The sequence below is a fragment of the Staurois parvus genome, unplaced genomic scaffold, assembly GCF_062004578.1.
Source record: "Staurois parvus isolate SC_StPar_1 unplaced genomic scaffold, SC_StPar_1.0 ptg000025l, whole genome shotgun sequence".
Classification (NCBI taxonomy): Eukaryota; Metazoa; Chordata; class Amphibia; order Anura; family Ranidae; genus Staurois; species Staurois parvus.
In genome coordinates, this window is record NW_028317821.1 from 9,921,179 (window position 1) to 9,938,884 (window position 17,706).

Sequence of the window (17,706 nt, forward strand, 5' to 3'; positions counted from 1 at the left end):
CTGTGTCCCTGTGTAGATTAAATCTTCCTCCTATGGCCTGCACCACCCTAATCTTCTGGTGGAGCAGGGTTTCATCAACCGACTTCTTATGCCCAGCTGTTCCATTCATAGAAACTACTACTACTGCAGCTTCTATGAATGAAAACGAATCTAAGAACTGAAGATGGGCAGATGATTGATAACCCTGCCCCCTCCATCCAGATATCTTGATTTTTTAGTTACACTTAGGCTTTAATAACCCCAAAAGGCACCCAGACAGAAATAAACCCAAGCATTGGTTCTAACCCTTCCCTATTCTATCCAAAGCTAAAAGAAAATGGAGTTAGGGTTAAAGATGCTTGTACATAGTCAAAGTTAAAATATAAATGTTGTAACACAAAAATAAAAAACATATGGTTGTTAATCTGCATTTGAATTCGGTAGTAAAAATAATATTTTCTCTTTTAGTCTGTCTGTAATTGCTTACAAGGATATAGTGGAGATGGTCAAAAATGCAAGCCTATAAATCCATGTTTAACTGTGAGTATATTTTCTAAGTTTATTATTACTGGTATTTTATGTAGCACCAGCAAGTTACACATTGTACATTTGTCCAACCCTCAAGGCTTACAATCTAAGGTCTGTACTTCACATGTATACATACCCTGCTAGGACCAATTAAGACAGGAGTCAATTAATCTACCACCATGTTGGAAGAAGCTGGAATACCTGGAGGCCACACAAACACATGCTCCAGCTATCCTGGCTGGGGTTTGAATTGAAGACCCTAGTGCTCCAAAGAAGAAGTGCTAACCACTAATCCGTTATGCTGTCCCAAAGTATTGTTCTAATTTTTATATTTTTTGCAGTTTACATTTGAATGACTTCTTTATTGTGATGAGGCTACGACACTTATTTTTAAATATAATGGAGAAAAACAGTAATGTAGTCCATAGAAATAGAGATTTAGTTTTGGTTTTTGCTCTCCAGAAACCCAAGAACATTCTGAATAGCATCAACAACTATAATAATGTTACATGACCAGTTCATTTTCATAATTTCAGTACATACAGGTAAATGCTTTACATTTTCGATACATTTCATACTAAATCTTTTTATTTTTATGTTTTTAAAGAAAAATGGTGGCTGTAGTGAGTATGCCACATGTAATCATACTGGCCCAGCAGAAAGAACTTGCACATGCAAGTCTAGTTACATTGGAGATGGAATAATATGCAAGGGAAACATCTATGAGGTATGTAGCCTTCACAATAATAGCGTATCAATTTCATAAAAATCTTTTGAACACTGACACATGGATACAGGGGTGTAACTACAGATCCTGGGGCCCCGATGGACATCTCTATGTGGCATCTGGCAGTGTCAAATGGGGTTATACTGTCCTTGATGTGAACAAAAAGTGTGCCTCAGTCAAGGACAGAAAGTAGAAGAACTGCCAGCATAGTCAGTACTCATTTAGGAAACAGTGCTGTGAACATAAGCTGTGAAGAATTAGGGGGACAGCAGTGCAGGGAAAAAACTTTTGACCTTGTTATTCCAATGAACTACTTTGTCCTCAATAGCTCACTAGTTGTTTTCAGCGTCTGCTGATCATTTTAGGCATAAAGGAAGTCCTGGATTTGTGCAAATTATAAGTTCTCCCTTCCATCACCACAGAAAGTAAAAGTCATTAAAAAAAGTATGCAGTAGGAATAATAATTATAACCATAATGGTATTTTTTGTAATGACATAATTGTTAGTGCTCATGTTATGACTGCATAAAATGTAAATGCATTAATTTACCTCTATTTTTCTTTTAGGAACTGCGGAAAAACACAAACACATCAAATTTTTTCTATTTACTGCAGGTATTGATGTCACCTTGGCTAAGTAATAATTAAAGTGTGACTAGCCAAATTTAATTGTTTTCATTTTGGTGCGGTGAGGGGTTTGAACCCGTGAGGTTTTTCTTAGCTGGCTGTGTTCCTGCTGAGATTTACCTTCTCTGTTTGTCCTAGTGACTGTTGTTACTGGGACTAAAATTTTGCATTGTGATCACAATTGCAAGAGAGGGAAAATCTTCCAATGAGGACTCTTGTTCTAGTGAGTACTGAGAGGGGATGGCATTTATTTTGAAGAAATTCTTTCTAAATTCCTGTTGTCTTCACAGAATGTGAAATGGGAAAAACCTGATAGGAGTTTTGACCACTCCCTACTCTGTCCAAAAAAAAAAAAAAATAAAAAGATTTGGATTTAGATTTACTTTAAAGTGTGATATTAAGATCCTCCTCTGCAAGGGTTATTCATGTGATCAAGAAGTTAGATTTTACATTAAGCCTTGGATAACACAATGCAAGCTGGTAGCAGGTGCAGGAATTGCATCTGTTCCCACACCCGTAATCACCTGCAGCTGAATCATGCTGCTCTTACAAGACGCACAGGGGTGCCATTCAGAATGAATGGTCAAAAGGACCATGTGGATTCCCTGTGGCCCCGTTTTTAAAAAAAAAAATTAATGGGCTGCTGTGCCCGAGCAAACGCTGGCTGCACGACCCTCAATAGTGTGGACTGAGCATTAGTCACAGGCATAAAGAGTAGAAGATTTTTTTATGTGCCTAGAGCAATATTCAGCATTTTATATAACTGTATTGTCTACAGTTAAAAGATGTTTGATCTAGTAGTTTTATGTCAAGGTTACTTACCTTGGTGATTTCTAAGTATGATCTATGGCAGATTTTTTCAACCAGGGTGTCAAGGCATCCTGGAGTGCCTTCAGGTTTCTTCAGGGGTGCCTTGGAAAAATACCTAAAGTGCACATAAATTGTATACCAGTCAGTGGGTGGATCGAGCCTGCCTTTTGGACAAAGCCAAAGGTTTTCAGTGTGTACCACTTCAACCTTCTAGCCACCGACATCCTATCTAAAGATGTCAGCAGCTGAAAAGAAGGGGGTGCCTGCACAGCACCTCTAATGCTGGGTGTCCTACATGTGTGGATGTTGCTGCGTTATGTAAAACTACCGTATTAGTTTAGTTTTTTATATTTTAGAATGGAGCATCCTGAGATTATCCATTATTTTAAAGGGTACCTCAAGATTATGCATAATTTTGGAGGGTGCCTTAACTGAAAAAAAGTTGAGAAAAACTGATAAATGTGCCTTTTAATCTTTTTCTTATGCAATGATTATGGTAATTTAATGCTTCTATGTTAAACTATCTCCCATCATTTATGTTATTAGTTACACTGTATTTCCTTACTAGTTGTTTTTGACTTGTCCCTCAGAATAGACCAACTTTCGCCAACATAGATGCATGTATAGGCTGTTCACTTTGCAAGGGAATTTTCCCTTAGCTTAATGAATGAGGTGAAGCTCTGAAGACAACATTCACCCAATCATGTGTAAGCAAAAACACAGGTTTTTTTAAAATTTTCTTTGCACATGAATGGGTATTTTTTGCAAATTAAGTTTCCACCACATTCAATAAGCTAAATACACCAAAATTCCATGCAAGGTGAAATTCCCTTGCAGAGTGAACAATCTATACTATATAGACTACCTATAGTAAATCTGCCCCAGTAGTCTTGTAAAGCAAGCTTTGGGGTCTGTCTTGCCATGTATGAGAGTAGAAAGAAAATTTAGCCGGACAGTGCACAACTCCTTCTATTTGAGAGATGTATGCATCTGTATGACTGATTGTTTTCTATCTGTACATTGAAGCATGTTGTCATTTATCTTCTGTAGGCAAATGTTCTTAATGAACTTTCAACACCTGGCCCATTCACTGTGTTTGTTCCCACCAATGATGCTTTGAAGAATGATCCACGGGTAAAATTAAACAACATTTTAAGCACATACTGTACATCTGCATATTTATTTGTGTCTATGATGGTATTTCTATGAACTTCTTATTTTTTTTTACTGTACAGACAAATGAGTGGACTAGTAAAGGGATGATGGAGCAGGTTCTTTTGTATCACATTGTGGCTTGTGCCCAGTTCACCAAGGATGACTTTTCAACAATTACATCATTTACTTCCCTGCAGGGTGAAAAGGTGACAGTAGCATCTTCTCAGGTAATGAGTGTTCTGGTCTCTGTGCCATGGCTTCGAATTGAACTGTGCACCTGCATATCAGCTTGTAGTTCTGATTTGGAGCATGCTTCACGAGCGGCAACAAGCATTGTTCCCAGGACTGTATTTACCATAATGGTAATTATGGGGCCAGCGATGCCTCAAAATCTACAAATTGTGAAAACTGTTTTCAAATTTTGTTTTTATCAGCTTAGACCATCTGTGGCTAAATTCACAAGAGCACTGTGGGGCTAAGGAGGGTACAGAAGGCTCACCATAGTTTAAAAAATTAATTAGTGGTCTGTAAAGCTGAATAGTTGCACTGCATAGGAAGCAGACAGTGTCACCTTCCAAAAGCTTAATCTAATTTTTTTTTTTTTTAAATAATTACATGACTCGAGGCAAAGTGTGAACAAAAGGGCATTATCACTCAATCGTGCCTAGGGCAGCATGATATCTAGATATGACCCTTGTTGTCAGGACGTCCTGGAGAAGGTTATTTCTGGATCACCATGTAAAATAATAAACAATAAGGAACACAATTAAGAAAAAAAGCACATAGATTCTAGGGCAAAAAGCATGTATATATCAGATTTTTGAATTTGGGTTTTCATATACTTTAAGCCAACTTGCTGTGTAATTGCAAGGCACTGTGTCCTTTTAAATGAGAAGCTTCTTCTTTTCCAGCAATATTAAAGGTAGATTTTAACATTTTACATGATTGGTCCTCTTTAAGTACTTTTGAATGCTTATTTTTTTCTATTTGTTTAAAGCGGAACTACACAACACTACATCTGAGCACCACAAATCAAAAATGTTATTTAATTCAATTCTAATACTCAAAGCAATCTCATCCATCCATCCATGTCTGCAGGCTTTATTTTGGCGAAAAATCACTACAAAAACCACCATCTGGCATTTCTGGCCATCTTGAACAAGGGCAGATGATTCATGTAGCATTTATTGATTGGGATCCATCTGCCCTTAGCTCAGGCATGCAGGCAGGCAAGTGTGCTTAGGTAAGAAAAGAGAAAATTACCCCCCACCCTTCTGAAACTTCTAGGATGTATGGCATAATTTGCCTAGGCATGGATATCAGGAAGTAACCAAAGAAATAAAAACAATAAAATAAAACAAGTAAATATGATATACGTTCTTATCTTTTTACTAATACTAGCAGCATAAGGATTAAAAATAGTCAGTGTTGATTGACAGAGTGAAGTTCCGCTGTAATAATTGATGTTGGTGTTCATGTGATAGTTATGGTTTTGCTCAGAAGATCATTCTTCTTTTCTCTTTCAGAATACTTTTGTCCTGAATGGAGATGCCAAGTTAGTATCAGGGGAAGAGATGATTGTCCTAACTAATGGCGTGGTACACTTAATTGATAAAGTTCTTGCTCCTAAGAAAATGCAGCAGAGATCTACCACATCTTATGTAAGCACTAAATTGTTGCTGTATGCATATTTGCAGTGAATGAACTGATGCACCAAGTATGAGAATTTAGATAAGGTGGATTCATAGGCAGAAGATATTTACTATTTATTTCAACCCTATCACTCAGTCGGCACCCAAACCACTTTTTTTACTTAAATATACTGTGAATGAACACCACAAAAAGTGTGGACTTCACCCTCAAAATACTAGCTCTATTCCTATCTAAGGCAGATGTTTTTAAAGTGGTTGTAAGGGCCTAGGTTTTTTCACCTTAATGCACTCTCTGCATTAACGTAAAAAAAAACCTTCTGTGTCCAGGATCCCCCAAGTCCCTCACCCTAATACTTACCTGAGCTCGATCTCAATCCAGCTCTGTGCACAAGAGCAGCGGCTTGTTCTGCTTTCTCCCTCCTCACAGGTCAGATTGATAGAAGTGGACGGGAGCCATTGGCTCCTGCTGCTGTCAATCAAATCCTTTGATGAGGAAGCGGAGACTTGGGAATGAGCCTGCATGAGTACCCCCCTTAGCAAGCGGCTTGCTGATGGGGTACTCGGAAGGGGGGAGGAGCCAGGAGTGCTGGCTGGGGGCCCCAGAAGAGGAGGACCAGGGCTGCTGTGTGCAAAATTATTGCATAATGCAATATGACATGTTTTTTATTAAAAATACAAAGGTTTAATAGCACTGTTTTATGTTTTATGAACCTTATTTTATATCTAGAAGCCTAAAACCTACCATACTATGGAATGCACAATTTACATATGTAGCACTACCTTCTCAAGGGTTTCTGGATTTGTTTGGGTCCCCTTAAGCTTTGCACGACCAGGCATCACGCATTTTCCACTTGCTCTTGTCCACTTATAGTCAGTAAATGGTCCTTGAGCTGTTTTTTTTTAGTTGTTTTTATTAGGCGGTTAACAACTTAGATGGGGTCTAGGGGTATATGGGATACCAAAGGAACTGTAAGCCTGAGGACAAACTTCTTAGCAACAATACTGTACAAAAACGCTGATTAGCAAAAAAATGGAACGCAGCCTTTTTAAGGAGCACTGAAGTCCCCTTGATGTACCTTCTCAGACCCGGGATGAATCTTCTTCACCCAGCTGCACTGAGGGTATCCCTGGGCAAGTGGTCCCAAGACCTAACAATGAAGTAGTCCTGGATGATTTCCATCTGACTGGTTTGTCATTTATTAATAAGATGCATTATAACCAGTGGTGTATTTTGGTTTTGTGCTGCCCTAGGCAAGACTAAAATTGTCCCCCCCCCCCCCCCCCCCATCTATATTTTCCCCACCCCTGGATTTGTAAACCCTGACCCTTCCTCTTTAGGCTCCACCTCTCCCTATTAGAGCTCCATCTCAGGAGAAGGTCAGAAACCTGGGACAGGATACAGGAGATGGTCAGGAACTGTGGACATAATACAGGAGAAAGACAGAAACTGTGGACAGATTACAAGAGATGGTCAGAGACTGCAGACATGATACAGGAGATAAGTCAGAGACTGCGGACAGTGTACAGGAGAAAGTCAGAGACTGTGAAAATGATAAAGGAGATGATCAGAGACTGCGGACAGGATGCAGGAGATGGTCAGAGACTGCAGACATGATACAGCAGACAGTCAGAGGCTGCAGACATGATACAGGAGACTGTCAGAGACTGCGGACATGATACAGGAGATGGTCAGAGACTGTGTACATGATACAGGAGATGATCATAGACTGCGAACATGATATAGGAGATAGTCAGAGACTGCGAAAAGGATACAGGAGATGGTCAGAGACTGCGGACAGGATACAGGAGATGGTCAGTAAACTGCAGACAGGATACAAGAGAAGGTCAGAGACTGCAGACATGATACAGGAGATGGTCAGAGGCTGTAGACATGACACAGGAGACTGTCAGAGACTGCGGACATGAAACAGGAGACGATCAGAGACTGCGGACATAATGCAGGAGACGGTCATAAACTTTGGACATGATACAGGAGATGATCAGAGACTGCAGACATGATACAGGAGACGGTCAGAGACTGTGGACATGATACAGGAGATGATCATAGACTGCGAACATGATATAGGAGATAGTCAGAGACTGCGAACAGGATACAGGAGACAGAGACTGCGGGCAGGATACAGGAGATGGTCAGTATACTGCAGACAGGATACAGGAGAAGGTCAGAGACTGCAGACATGATACAGGAGTTGGTCAGAGGCTGCAGACATGATACAGGAGACTGCCATAGACTGTGGACATGATAGAGGAGACTGTCAGAGACTATGGACATGATACAGGAGACGGTCAGAGACTGCGGACATGATACAGGAGACGGTCAGAGACTGCGGACATGATACAGGAGACAGTCAGAGACTGTGGACATGATACAGGAGATGGTCAGAGACTGTGGACATGATACAGGAGATGATCATAGACTGCGAACATGATATAAGAGGTGGTCAGTATACTGCGGACAGGATACAGGAGAAGGTCGGAGACTGCAGACATGATACAGGAGATGGTCCAAGACTGCAGACATGATACAGGAGACTGTCAGAGACTGTGGACATGATACAGGAGATGGTCAGAGACTGTGGACATGATACAGGAGACGGTCAGAGACTGTGGACATGATACAGGAGATGGTCAGAGACTGTGGACATGATACAGGAGATGGTCAGTATACTGCAGACAGGGTACAGGAGACAGTCAGAGACTGTGGACAGGATACTGGAGATGGTCAGAGACTGTGGACAGGATACAGGAGATGGTTAGTATATTGTGGAAGTAATGAAGGAGCTAAAAAAAATACCTCTTTCAGTTTGGTTTGTGAGCCAGGTTTGTGAAATATATGGGAAAACCTCTGATTTCACTGCGGACCTCCAGCTGAGCCAAACTCACCCCCTTGGGCAAACACAATCGAAACCGCCCCCATGGCCGAGCACAGCCGACATTGCCCGAGCACAGCTGAGCCGGCCCCCCAACCTGGGCAGAAAGTCAGAGACTGCAGACATGATACAGGAGACGATCATTGACTGCAAACATGATATAGGAGATAGTCAGAGACTGCGGACATGATACAGGAGATGGTCAGTATACTGCAGACAGGGTACAGGAGACAGTCAGAGACTGCGACAGGATACAGTAGATAGTCAGAGACTGCAAACAGGATACAGGAGACGGTCAGAGACTGCGAACAGGATACAGGAGACGGTCAGAGACTGCGAACAGGATACAGGAGACGGTCAGAGACTGCGAACAGGATACAGGAGATGGTCAGTATACTGCGGACAGGATACAGGAGAAGGTCAGAGACTGCAGACATGATACAGGAGATGGTCAGAGGCTGCAGACATGTTACAGGAGACTTTCAGAGACTGTGGACATGATACAGGAGATGGTCAGAGACCGCAGAAATGATACAGGAGACGGTCAGAGACTGCGGACATGATACAGGAGACAATCAGAAACTGCGGACATGATACAGGAGACGGTCAGAGACTGCAGACATGATACAGGAGATGGTCAGTATACTGAAGACAGGGTACAGGAGACAGTCAGAGACTGCGGACAGGATACAGGAGATGGTCAGAGACTGTGGACAGGATACAGGAGACGGTCAGAGACTGCGGACAGGATACAGGAGATGGTCAGAGACTGTGGACAGGATACAGGAGATGGTCAGTATATTGTGGAAGTAATGAAGGTGCTAAAAAAAATACCTCTGTCAGTTTGGTTTGTGAGCAAAGTTTATGAAATATATGGGAAAACCTCTGATTTCACTGCGGACCTCCAGCTGAGCTGAACCCACCCCCTTGGTCGAGCACAGCCGAGACCGCCCCCTTGTCCGAGCACAGCTGAGAACTCCCCCTTGGCTGAGCGCAGCTGAAACCGCCCCCTTGGCCGGGCGCAGCAGACATTGCCCGAGCACAGCTGAGCTGGCCCCCCACCCATGCACAGCCGAATCCGCTCTCTGCCTGAGCACAGTTGAGCCCGCTCCGTGCCATAGCAAAGCCTAGATGGCTCCCCCACCCGATATCACTCCCCCTCCGCCCGAGCTCAGCAGAGCTCGCCCCCCACCTGAGAATAGGCGAGCTGAAACCACCCTTCCCGCCCGAGCCGAGCCTGCCCACGCCCAATACAATCCACCATTGGCAGGGGTCAATTGATCCCCCATAGTGACACCACTGGTCCCTTCTGCATGGGAGGCAGCGCTGCCCCCCCTGAAGAATGCTGCCCAAGGCAAATGCCTTGTTTGCCTTGTAGCAGATATGTCTCTGATTATAACAAGACCTTCGAGACCCTTAAATAATTTTTTTTTCATTTATCTAGATAAGGAAATGGTAAAGGACAAATCCTGTCAGTTGTTATCTATGTCCTATTTGGACAATTTCCTGTTTTATAGAGTCAACAGGAAGCAGGAAATCTCCTATTAGACAGCTGGCACTGATACAAGTATCCATATTGTAAGATATCCCCACTTTTCCTGTTCTGACAGCAGCTCAAAATTTTGGATATTCCCTTACTTTCAGTCCTGTGACAGTCCTGTGACAGGGTGTAGCTCTCCAACAGGTTCAAAGACCAAAAAACGTAAGGGAATATCCTGAAAGGGGTTCGCACCCCCATCATTCTATCAAAACCTTCATGTTTTGGATTTGGATATACTGTATTTTAACATGTAGACTAGGGCATGTTTAGCATTATATGATGCATATTAAACTCCCTTCCATAATCTCTTGCACTTACTTTTGGCACAGGGGAGCCACATATTTTTTGGAACTGCTGAAGTCCCTGTATGATGTTGCAGAGTATCAACACAGCAGTGGAACCAAGGGCTTATGGTCCTCTTACAAAGCAAATAACAGCTGTATTCCCAGTGAACCATGCTTAGCTTGTGGACTTCAGTTTTAGAGCATTGTGCTCTTTTCACTGATGACGTCTGGTGGACTATTTATAGCCATCACAAATAATCCCTGTAATGTGTCTAATTAGTGTATTTCATATTATTGTCTGCTCCATCTAGTGGCCATAATGTGCTATTCTCCTGATTGCAGTATTTTGAGAAATCACCACATTATGGCTACTTGATGAAGCTGACAATCATAGGGCATGTACATAATAGGCATATTGTGGGGATTATTCATGATGGATGTGCGAATGCTGAGGCAACATTTGTCTGTATTGAAAACAACGGTCCACTTTTTTCAACTTCACATGGTTAAATAAGGTATGATTCTGACATCTAGGAAGAACAGTGAATAGTCCTACTGCCTACAGCATAGTGTGGGGGTGTGATGACTCAACTACACACAGAACTTTCAAATATGACTAACAATGAGTGTATTATTTTTCTGAAGGTACAGTCTTCGTTTACATTAAGTACAACTCTTTTTTCACAAGTTAAATAGCCCTTATTAGCTTGTGAAATAGGTGAATGGTCAGATATTGCCTTGGGGATTGTGAATACCAGGTCTCCTCCAATGCTGGATGACTGTTATATAGATCTTCAATATTACAATTGTATATATGATTATTTTAATCTTCTTTTCAGGATATCCTCAAAAAAGTTGCAGAATCAAATGGCTACAATACAATGTTGAAATTACTACAGGTACATTAGTTACTATTTTTGTTATACAAGTTCAGATCATATTTAAAAGCATATCAATGGAAATGTAGAGGTTTGTATTGGATATGATGAACAGTTCATTCAAATAGGTAGCCTGGTCAACATCCATAGTGATTTTACCCTCTGTCATAGAATTGTGTTTTTAGTTTTGGATTGAATATTAATATTAGAACCTGTGTCAGGTTGTCATTGCTGACTGAGATTTTTCTATACTTTTTGTTCTGGTGACAACGTTGTCATCAGACAAAAACTGAGGCAGAATCTGCAACAGTACACAGATTAAAGTAAAAGCCTGACAGTGTGTTCTAGCCCTCCCTTTTTCTAAGGCAGGCCATACATTATACAACTTTCCACCATGGGTGGAAGGAAAGAAAATCACAGATTCACACTGACTGTGTTGATGGGGGAATCCTTCTTGCAGCGCTAATGCCAGCAGAACACAATGATAATTGCTAGGGGTTATAGCCACCAGCAGTGATCACATGTAAAAAATCCAACAGGCTGGTTGTACTGACGTCAATCGATGGATCAACTTCAGTACAACTAGCCATTCCAGAGAAGTATCAAATTTTGTCCGGTACTTGCTGAACTGGTTGAGATTCGATCCATCTATGGCCAGCTCAACTCTTATGTTTTGTTTTTTATGTCCCTATTGAAGATTATCTTAATTTCCTGTTCTAGTGACAACATTGCCACCAGGACCAGGGATTGAGTCACAATCTCTCCAAAGGTGTCTGGAACAACGGTCAAAGCTGGGTAGAGGTTCTGCCTATTCACCATTCTTTCCAAAACTGCCTAACTATACACTCTAACCTGTCCTCCCTGTGAGACTATGTTCACTAATGTTTTATAAATAGGTAATAATACTTTCAAGTAATATATCTATGTGGGCAGACTGTCACTTGACTTCAGAATTACAGACATTGTCATATGTTTTAGATATAAATGCCACACCATAGTAATTTGGCTGTTGACATGCTTCTTAAAGAAAATATATACTGTGAGAAATACAGTGACTGTCTCTTCTGGCCTGCTTCTGAAATTGTTAGTTGCTTAGCTGTCCCTGGCTTCAATAATTTGTGCTATTGACCAATAACAAGTATGCAGTGCTGGAAAGTCAGTTTAAAGACAGAACTTCTAATCTGCATATTGATTTCAAGTCAGAGACTTGGAAACTGTTGAAGCCATTTGACCAGTGTGTCAGCCATGGAATTTTTAGATGGGGAGGTAATCAATTGTGAACCCTATATTCCTCAGCATGGGTTCTCTTGAAACCTTGAAAATTGAAATTGCCCAATAAGTAAAATTGAGGTTTTGGAGTGAGCAGGGCCAAGCCCAGCTTCAGTAGCTATTGGGATGCTCCTGTGGAAATCAAAGAGACCAAGGAAATGACTGGGAACCTGTGACATGGGGAGTGGCAAAAAAAACAGATTTCTGAGGGCTAGAGAAAGTTTACGATGCAAAGTGTGCCATGGTGAGTGGTGAGCAGGGGCAGACTGACCATTTGGAAACTCGGGCACTGCCAAGGGCCCGAGGTCAGTAGGGGGCCCCATGAGATGCCCATGGTACCTTTTTCATAGGCTTTGTTGAGTTTGGGCAAGGACACAGGGGCCCCATGATCCCCTTTTGCCCAGGGGCCCCATGAGTTGTTAGTCCGCCCCTGGAGGTGGGCATTGTGAAAGGCAATTGTGACACATCTATTCACATCTTCCAGCATCAGCATCCTTTGCAGCTCTTGGAATTTGATAACATCACATTTTAGAACCTCAAGGAAGTTGGTACTGGAAGACTTCCATCTGTCAGATGTCAGGATTACAGGTGAAACTGGGAGAAGGCAGCCATAAAATGTTACTGACTGCAGGTCCCAGCTCTGATTAATGTCTGAATGGTGTATCTCCACTTAAGTCAGCCAGCCCAACATATCCTAGTAGCACTGGTTCATGGCCATGTATACTTTAGACTACATGGTAATTGGACTTATTGCTATTATAAGCAATGCATGAACTGATTACGGCTTGATCACCATATATTTATAGATATTTTAAGTTCTGTAAAGTGTAGCCTGTTTATCCTGTAAGGTGAAATGTGGCATTGCTGTCCTGACCAGCAACAAAGGGTTGAAATTAAGCAGGGTACACTTGTAAGTTGTTTGAAGGGCTAGTTCACACTTAATGTAATGCAGTGCGTTTTTTCCCTGCATCAAAAATGCATGCACAGTGTTTTCCATGTATTCCAATGACCCTAGTTCACACCAGTGCAGTCAGTTCCAGTCAGTTTCTGGTGCAAAAAACAAAGTAGAACATGCTGCATTTTTTCTGCACAGAACTATACTGAAACATAGCAAACTGCATCACAACTTCACTGGAACTGTGTGTGGTGTGAACTGTAAGCAAAAACATATTTGTAATGCATCCAGAGTGTGTTTTTGTAGTGTGAACTGGCCCTAAAAGGGGGTGGCAGATGTAGCACCTCTAGGAAATGGCAAAAAAAATTAACACTGTAACAGTTTCTTTCTACGTTTTCTTATTTTTACTACCACACCTTAGCTGCTGTTGCATTCAGAATTTGCTGGATTATTACCTTAAAGGAGAAAACTAATAACATTTACAGTTTTCATATTGCTATTTTTTTAACAGTACAAATCCAAAGAGTGTAGGTTTTTGAAAGCCGCACAGAAATTACATTACTGGTACTGTTTATTGTACTTTGTGTTGTATTGCTACACTGGATTAGAGAAGGCTGGTTTTAACCAGTGGCTCCTTCAGTAAACCAGCTTAATAACCTAAGGGGTTGAAAGAGCTGTAAAATATGTTGGTTAGCTAAAACAATTTCTGGTTGTAGCTAGAAAACCACTGGAATTGGCTGATTTCCCTTTAATGATAAACAGTAGAAAATATTATGAATTCATGTAATAGTTTTCTTAGTCCCTGGGTGTTACATATGTACTTCATGATGAGATATATGCTTATATGTTGAATATTTGCAGTCTACAGTGTAAAGAACAAAGCATGATCGGAAAAGTACAGTAATCCACAGATACATAGCAGCTAATAAGGATTCACTTAACTGAAATCAGACAAGGACACAATTCTTGCTGGTTGCCATGTTACAGAACTTTTATATTAGTACTTTGTTGCTTGCATTTTATTATTGAATAAGGCTGAAAAACAAATAGAAAAAATCAGATAGGAGATAATTATGTAACTATGAATTGATTGCAAAAGATTTATTTAGTTCAAATAAAACTGGAGCATACATATATGTAAAATTTTACTATATTTATATTTAAACTAATGTAATGATATATGTTTTTGTTGTTTTGTCTCATGTATTTTGCAGGATGCTGAGCTAATGAAATTTATTGATGATCCCGTACATCGACCAGTAACATTGTTCCTGCCAACAGATGAGGCAATAAGAGACCTACCCCAGGAGCAGCGTGATTTTCTTTACAATAATCAAAACAAAGATAAGCTGACACAATACTTGAAGTATCACATTGTCAGAGATGCAGGGGTGAGGGACAAATTATTTTGGTTGAATCTTGCTATCTATAGAGAATGTCAAAGTCCAGTTTATGACTTGTTCATGCCTGCAGGCCATTTCACATGGCCCTCAGAACTCCCCTGCAGCTGTGACACCCCCGTCGTCTCCACCTTGTCTCAGTAGTTGGCAGAAGGGAGGACAGAACTCCTCCACCAAATCCTGCACTTCTCCATGCACCCGCGAGAGGCTCATCTCTGCAACCTACTACCCCTGGTCTCAGTAGTTGGCAGCAAAGAGAAGGACAGAACTCCTCCTACAGATCCTGTGCTTCTCTGTGCAGCCGCAGCACCCCCTCATCTCTAACTCTCCTGGCCTAGGTCGAGGCAGACTCCAACCCACTGGTCCTCCTCCAGACCCTACATCTTTGGCTTTCCAGCTCCTCCTCCAACCTTTACAGTTTTGAGACTTAGTTTTATATTAGACCCCATAGCTTGACAGAGTGCATACTTCTTTTTGTAGGATACCAGGTAACCACCTTGATGTGTCTACATGGATATATATTATATATATATATATTTATAGATATATAGATATATATTACTGTATATACACACACATAAACAGTAAAAATGGGGTTTATTTACTAAAGCTGGAGAGTGCAAAATCAGGTGCACTTCTTCATAGAAACCAATCAGCTTCCAAATTTTATTGCCAAAGCTTAATTGAGCAAGTTGAGGTTAGACGCTGATTGGCTACCATGCATAGCTGCACCAGATTCTGAGTGGACCAGCTTTAGTAAATCTCCCCCTATACTATATGTCAGAAGGAGCTACCTACAAAACCTGAGGATGAAAAAGAACCTTTCAAAATATTTTGGTTGCACGTGTTGAAACCTGTAGTTATGTTTAACATTTGTCCATTAATTGTTCCAGGTTTCAGCTAATGACCTCCTTATTAGGGGATCAATAAAGACACTTCAAGGCTCTGATCTTAGTTTGAAATGTGGAGACAAGGATTCTACAACTGTAAGTAGCTTACGTGTAAAAATGGTTCTTAAGTAATATTGGAATCCTAGGGTCTTTTCTGTCAAATATGGGCCAGTTTATCTAGTTTTACCGTTATAGGATAGCTGATGCCTGTGCTTATTGGTTTTTACCTGTCAATGCAGCCTCTGTATGTATTGCTGTACTCAAAATTGCCTTGTACCTACTTGGAAGGTATATTTGACAATTGTATGAAGTCAATGTTTTATTGTTATCTGTTGCAAAGGTTTAAATAAAAAATAGATATATATAGATATATGGTTAAATAGATATATGGTTAAAAAATAGATATATGGTTCTTAAATCCGCTAATTATTGCCAAGCCTTGCCATGCCTGCATTTTCCAATTTAGCTCCAAAGTTAGAGACTGTTTTATACAGTAGCTATGCATTTGTTAAAGGAAAACTGTAATTTGGGGTCAGATTAATTTTTAAGGTTCTATGATCCACTTCAGACTCATTGGGTTTCATGTACGATAGCAATGTTCACTTCTGTTCCTTTAGTAAATCAACCCCTTTGTGTCTCATTGAACCCTCTTATGGATTTAATATGGAAACAAGAGACGGGAATAAGTTGCTTCTCTGACTCATTCCTTCATGGGTTCAGATTTTACCTCAAAGCTGAAGTTCAGCTAAAAACAATTTTTATCTACAGCTTTAGTTACATTGCTTACCTGTAATGAAGTATGGCCCATGATTTGCAGGCTGCTGAATTCTGTAGAAATCTTCATTACAGAGCTTGTAAAATGTGGTGCTGCACTAGTAAACTGTATGTGAACCCCAATACTTAATATACAATAAATAGGTGAACAATATCCCCTTAAAATCAATAATAGATAACTAAGTCAAAGCATAAACCCCAGAACCTCTCCACCCCCTCTCCTAAGTAAGATAATCCACAAATATACACAATATTAATATACATATATTAAATGCCGTGAAACTGAGAACTCCTGAAAGACAACACCAGTGAAAAAATATAGTGACATAAACGCATGTAAACTTTACATGCCCTGGATAAACTGGTGTGAAAGAAATAATAGTGATCTCACTGGGGGATAAAGACAAAGTGAATCAGTGAAACCACTCCTTGTGGTATACCTACGAAAAAAGAAAGAGGAATCAAATGAATAAACGCATGTATAAGCTCAAAATAACTTAAAGTGAATCCGTGAAACCACAAATGTGGTAATTAATAAATAAAGAAAAAATCAGGTTCAACGCCTGTAAATCACTAACAATCACTATATACACAATAGTGACCCCCTACTAGGGATGGGTGAACACCACAATAAAATAAAAAAAAAAATAGGCTAAATGCCTATAGATGTGATACATAACCCCAAAAAGGGGGGTTCTAAATAATTATTCATTGCAGAGCTGCCCTGTCCTCTTCCTGCTCCTGAACTTCCAGTGCTGTGGGGGTTATTAGCTTTGGGTCTTCAGGCAGAACAGCAGTACAGATGGTCTGACCGAGACACGCCCCCTCCTGCCCTCCCTCCACTTAGAAAAGTTCTTTCACTGATTACACTGCCTGTAACATGCTCTATGAGTGGAGGAGAGTCTGATCAGTCACAGGCAGGGCTGCTGTTTGAAAACACCGGACCCCATATAGCCAACCTGACATATTTACTGGACCCTTCCTATTGTGTACTTGCTGCTGCTAGTGGGAAGGAGAGGAGGCAAGTCGGCAGCACTGTGGGTGGGGGCACACAGGAGGGCCTGGGCAGCAGAGGGAACCATATGATGCACAGGGAGGGAGATGAGTGCAACGGAGAGGACAGTTACTGGAACCATTCCCTTGTATGGTTCTCTCTGCAGCAGCTGAAAGCCATGCAGAGGCATGGACAGGAGAAGAAGCCAGCTTTCAGCTGCTGCAGAGAGAGTCATACAGGGGATCAGTTGGAGGAATTTCAAATCACTGTGCCAATCACCCTCCCTGCCCACACCTGATTCACCTAGCTGCCTGGGCCCCCCTGTTGTCCTGGGCCCCATAGAGAAGGACTGGTGGTACCCCCTTATCCACAGCCCTGGTCACAGGATTATCTTGAGTGTAGCTGAGCTGTGCA

General features: G+C 41.1%; 1 protein-coding gene across 1 annotated transcript in view; it reads left to right on the forward strand.

Annotated features, from left to right (window-relative positions):
- The window catches only part of STAB2 (stabilin 2), a 197,896-nt gene that overhangs the window by 149,408 nt on the left and 30,782 nt on the right, over nucleotides 1-17,706 (forward strand). The window contains exons 44-52 of the mRNA XM_089651824.1: nucleotides 448-519; nucleotides 1,115-1,234; nucleotides 1,801-1,848; nucleotides 3,721-3,804; nucleotides 3,906-4,052; nucleotides 5,352-5,486; nucleotides 11,032-11,091; nucleotides 14,449-14,625; nucleotides 15,528-15,620. Of these exons, the coding sequence (XP_089507950.1) occupies nucleotides 448-519; nucleotides 1,115-1,234; nucleotides 1,801-1,848; nucleotides 3,721-3,804; nucleotides 3,906-4,052; nucleotides 5,352-5,486; nucleotides 11,032-11,091; nucleotides 14,449-14,625; nucleotides 15,528-15,620 (936 nt within the window). The remainder of the gene's footprint in view (nucleotides 1-447; nucleotides 520-1,114; nucleotides 1,235-1,800; nucleotides 1,849-3,720; nucleotides 3,805-3,905; nucleotides 4,053-5,351; nucleotides 5,487-11,031; nucleotides 11,092-14,448; nucleotides 14,626-15,527; nucleotides 15,621-17,706) is intronic.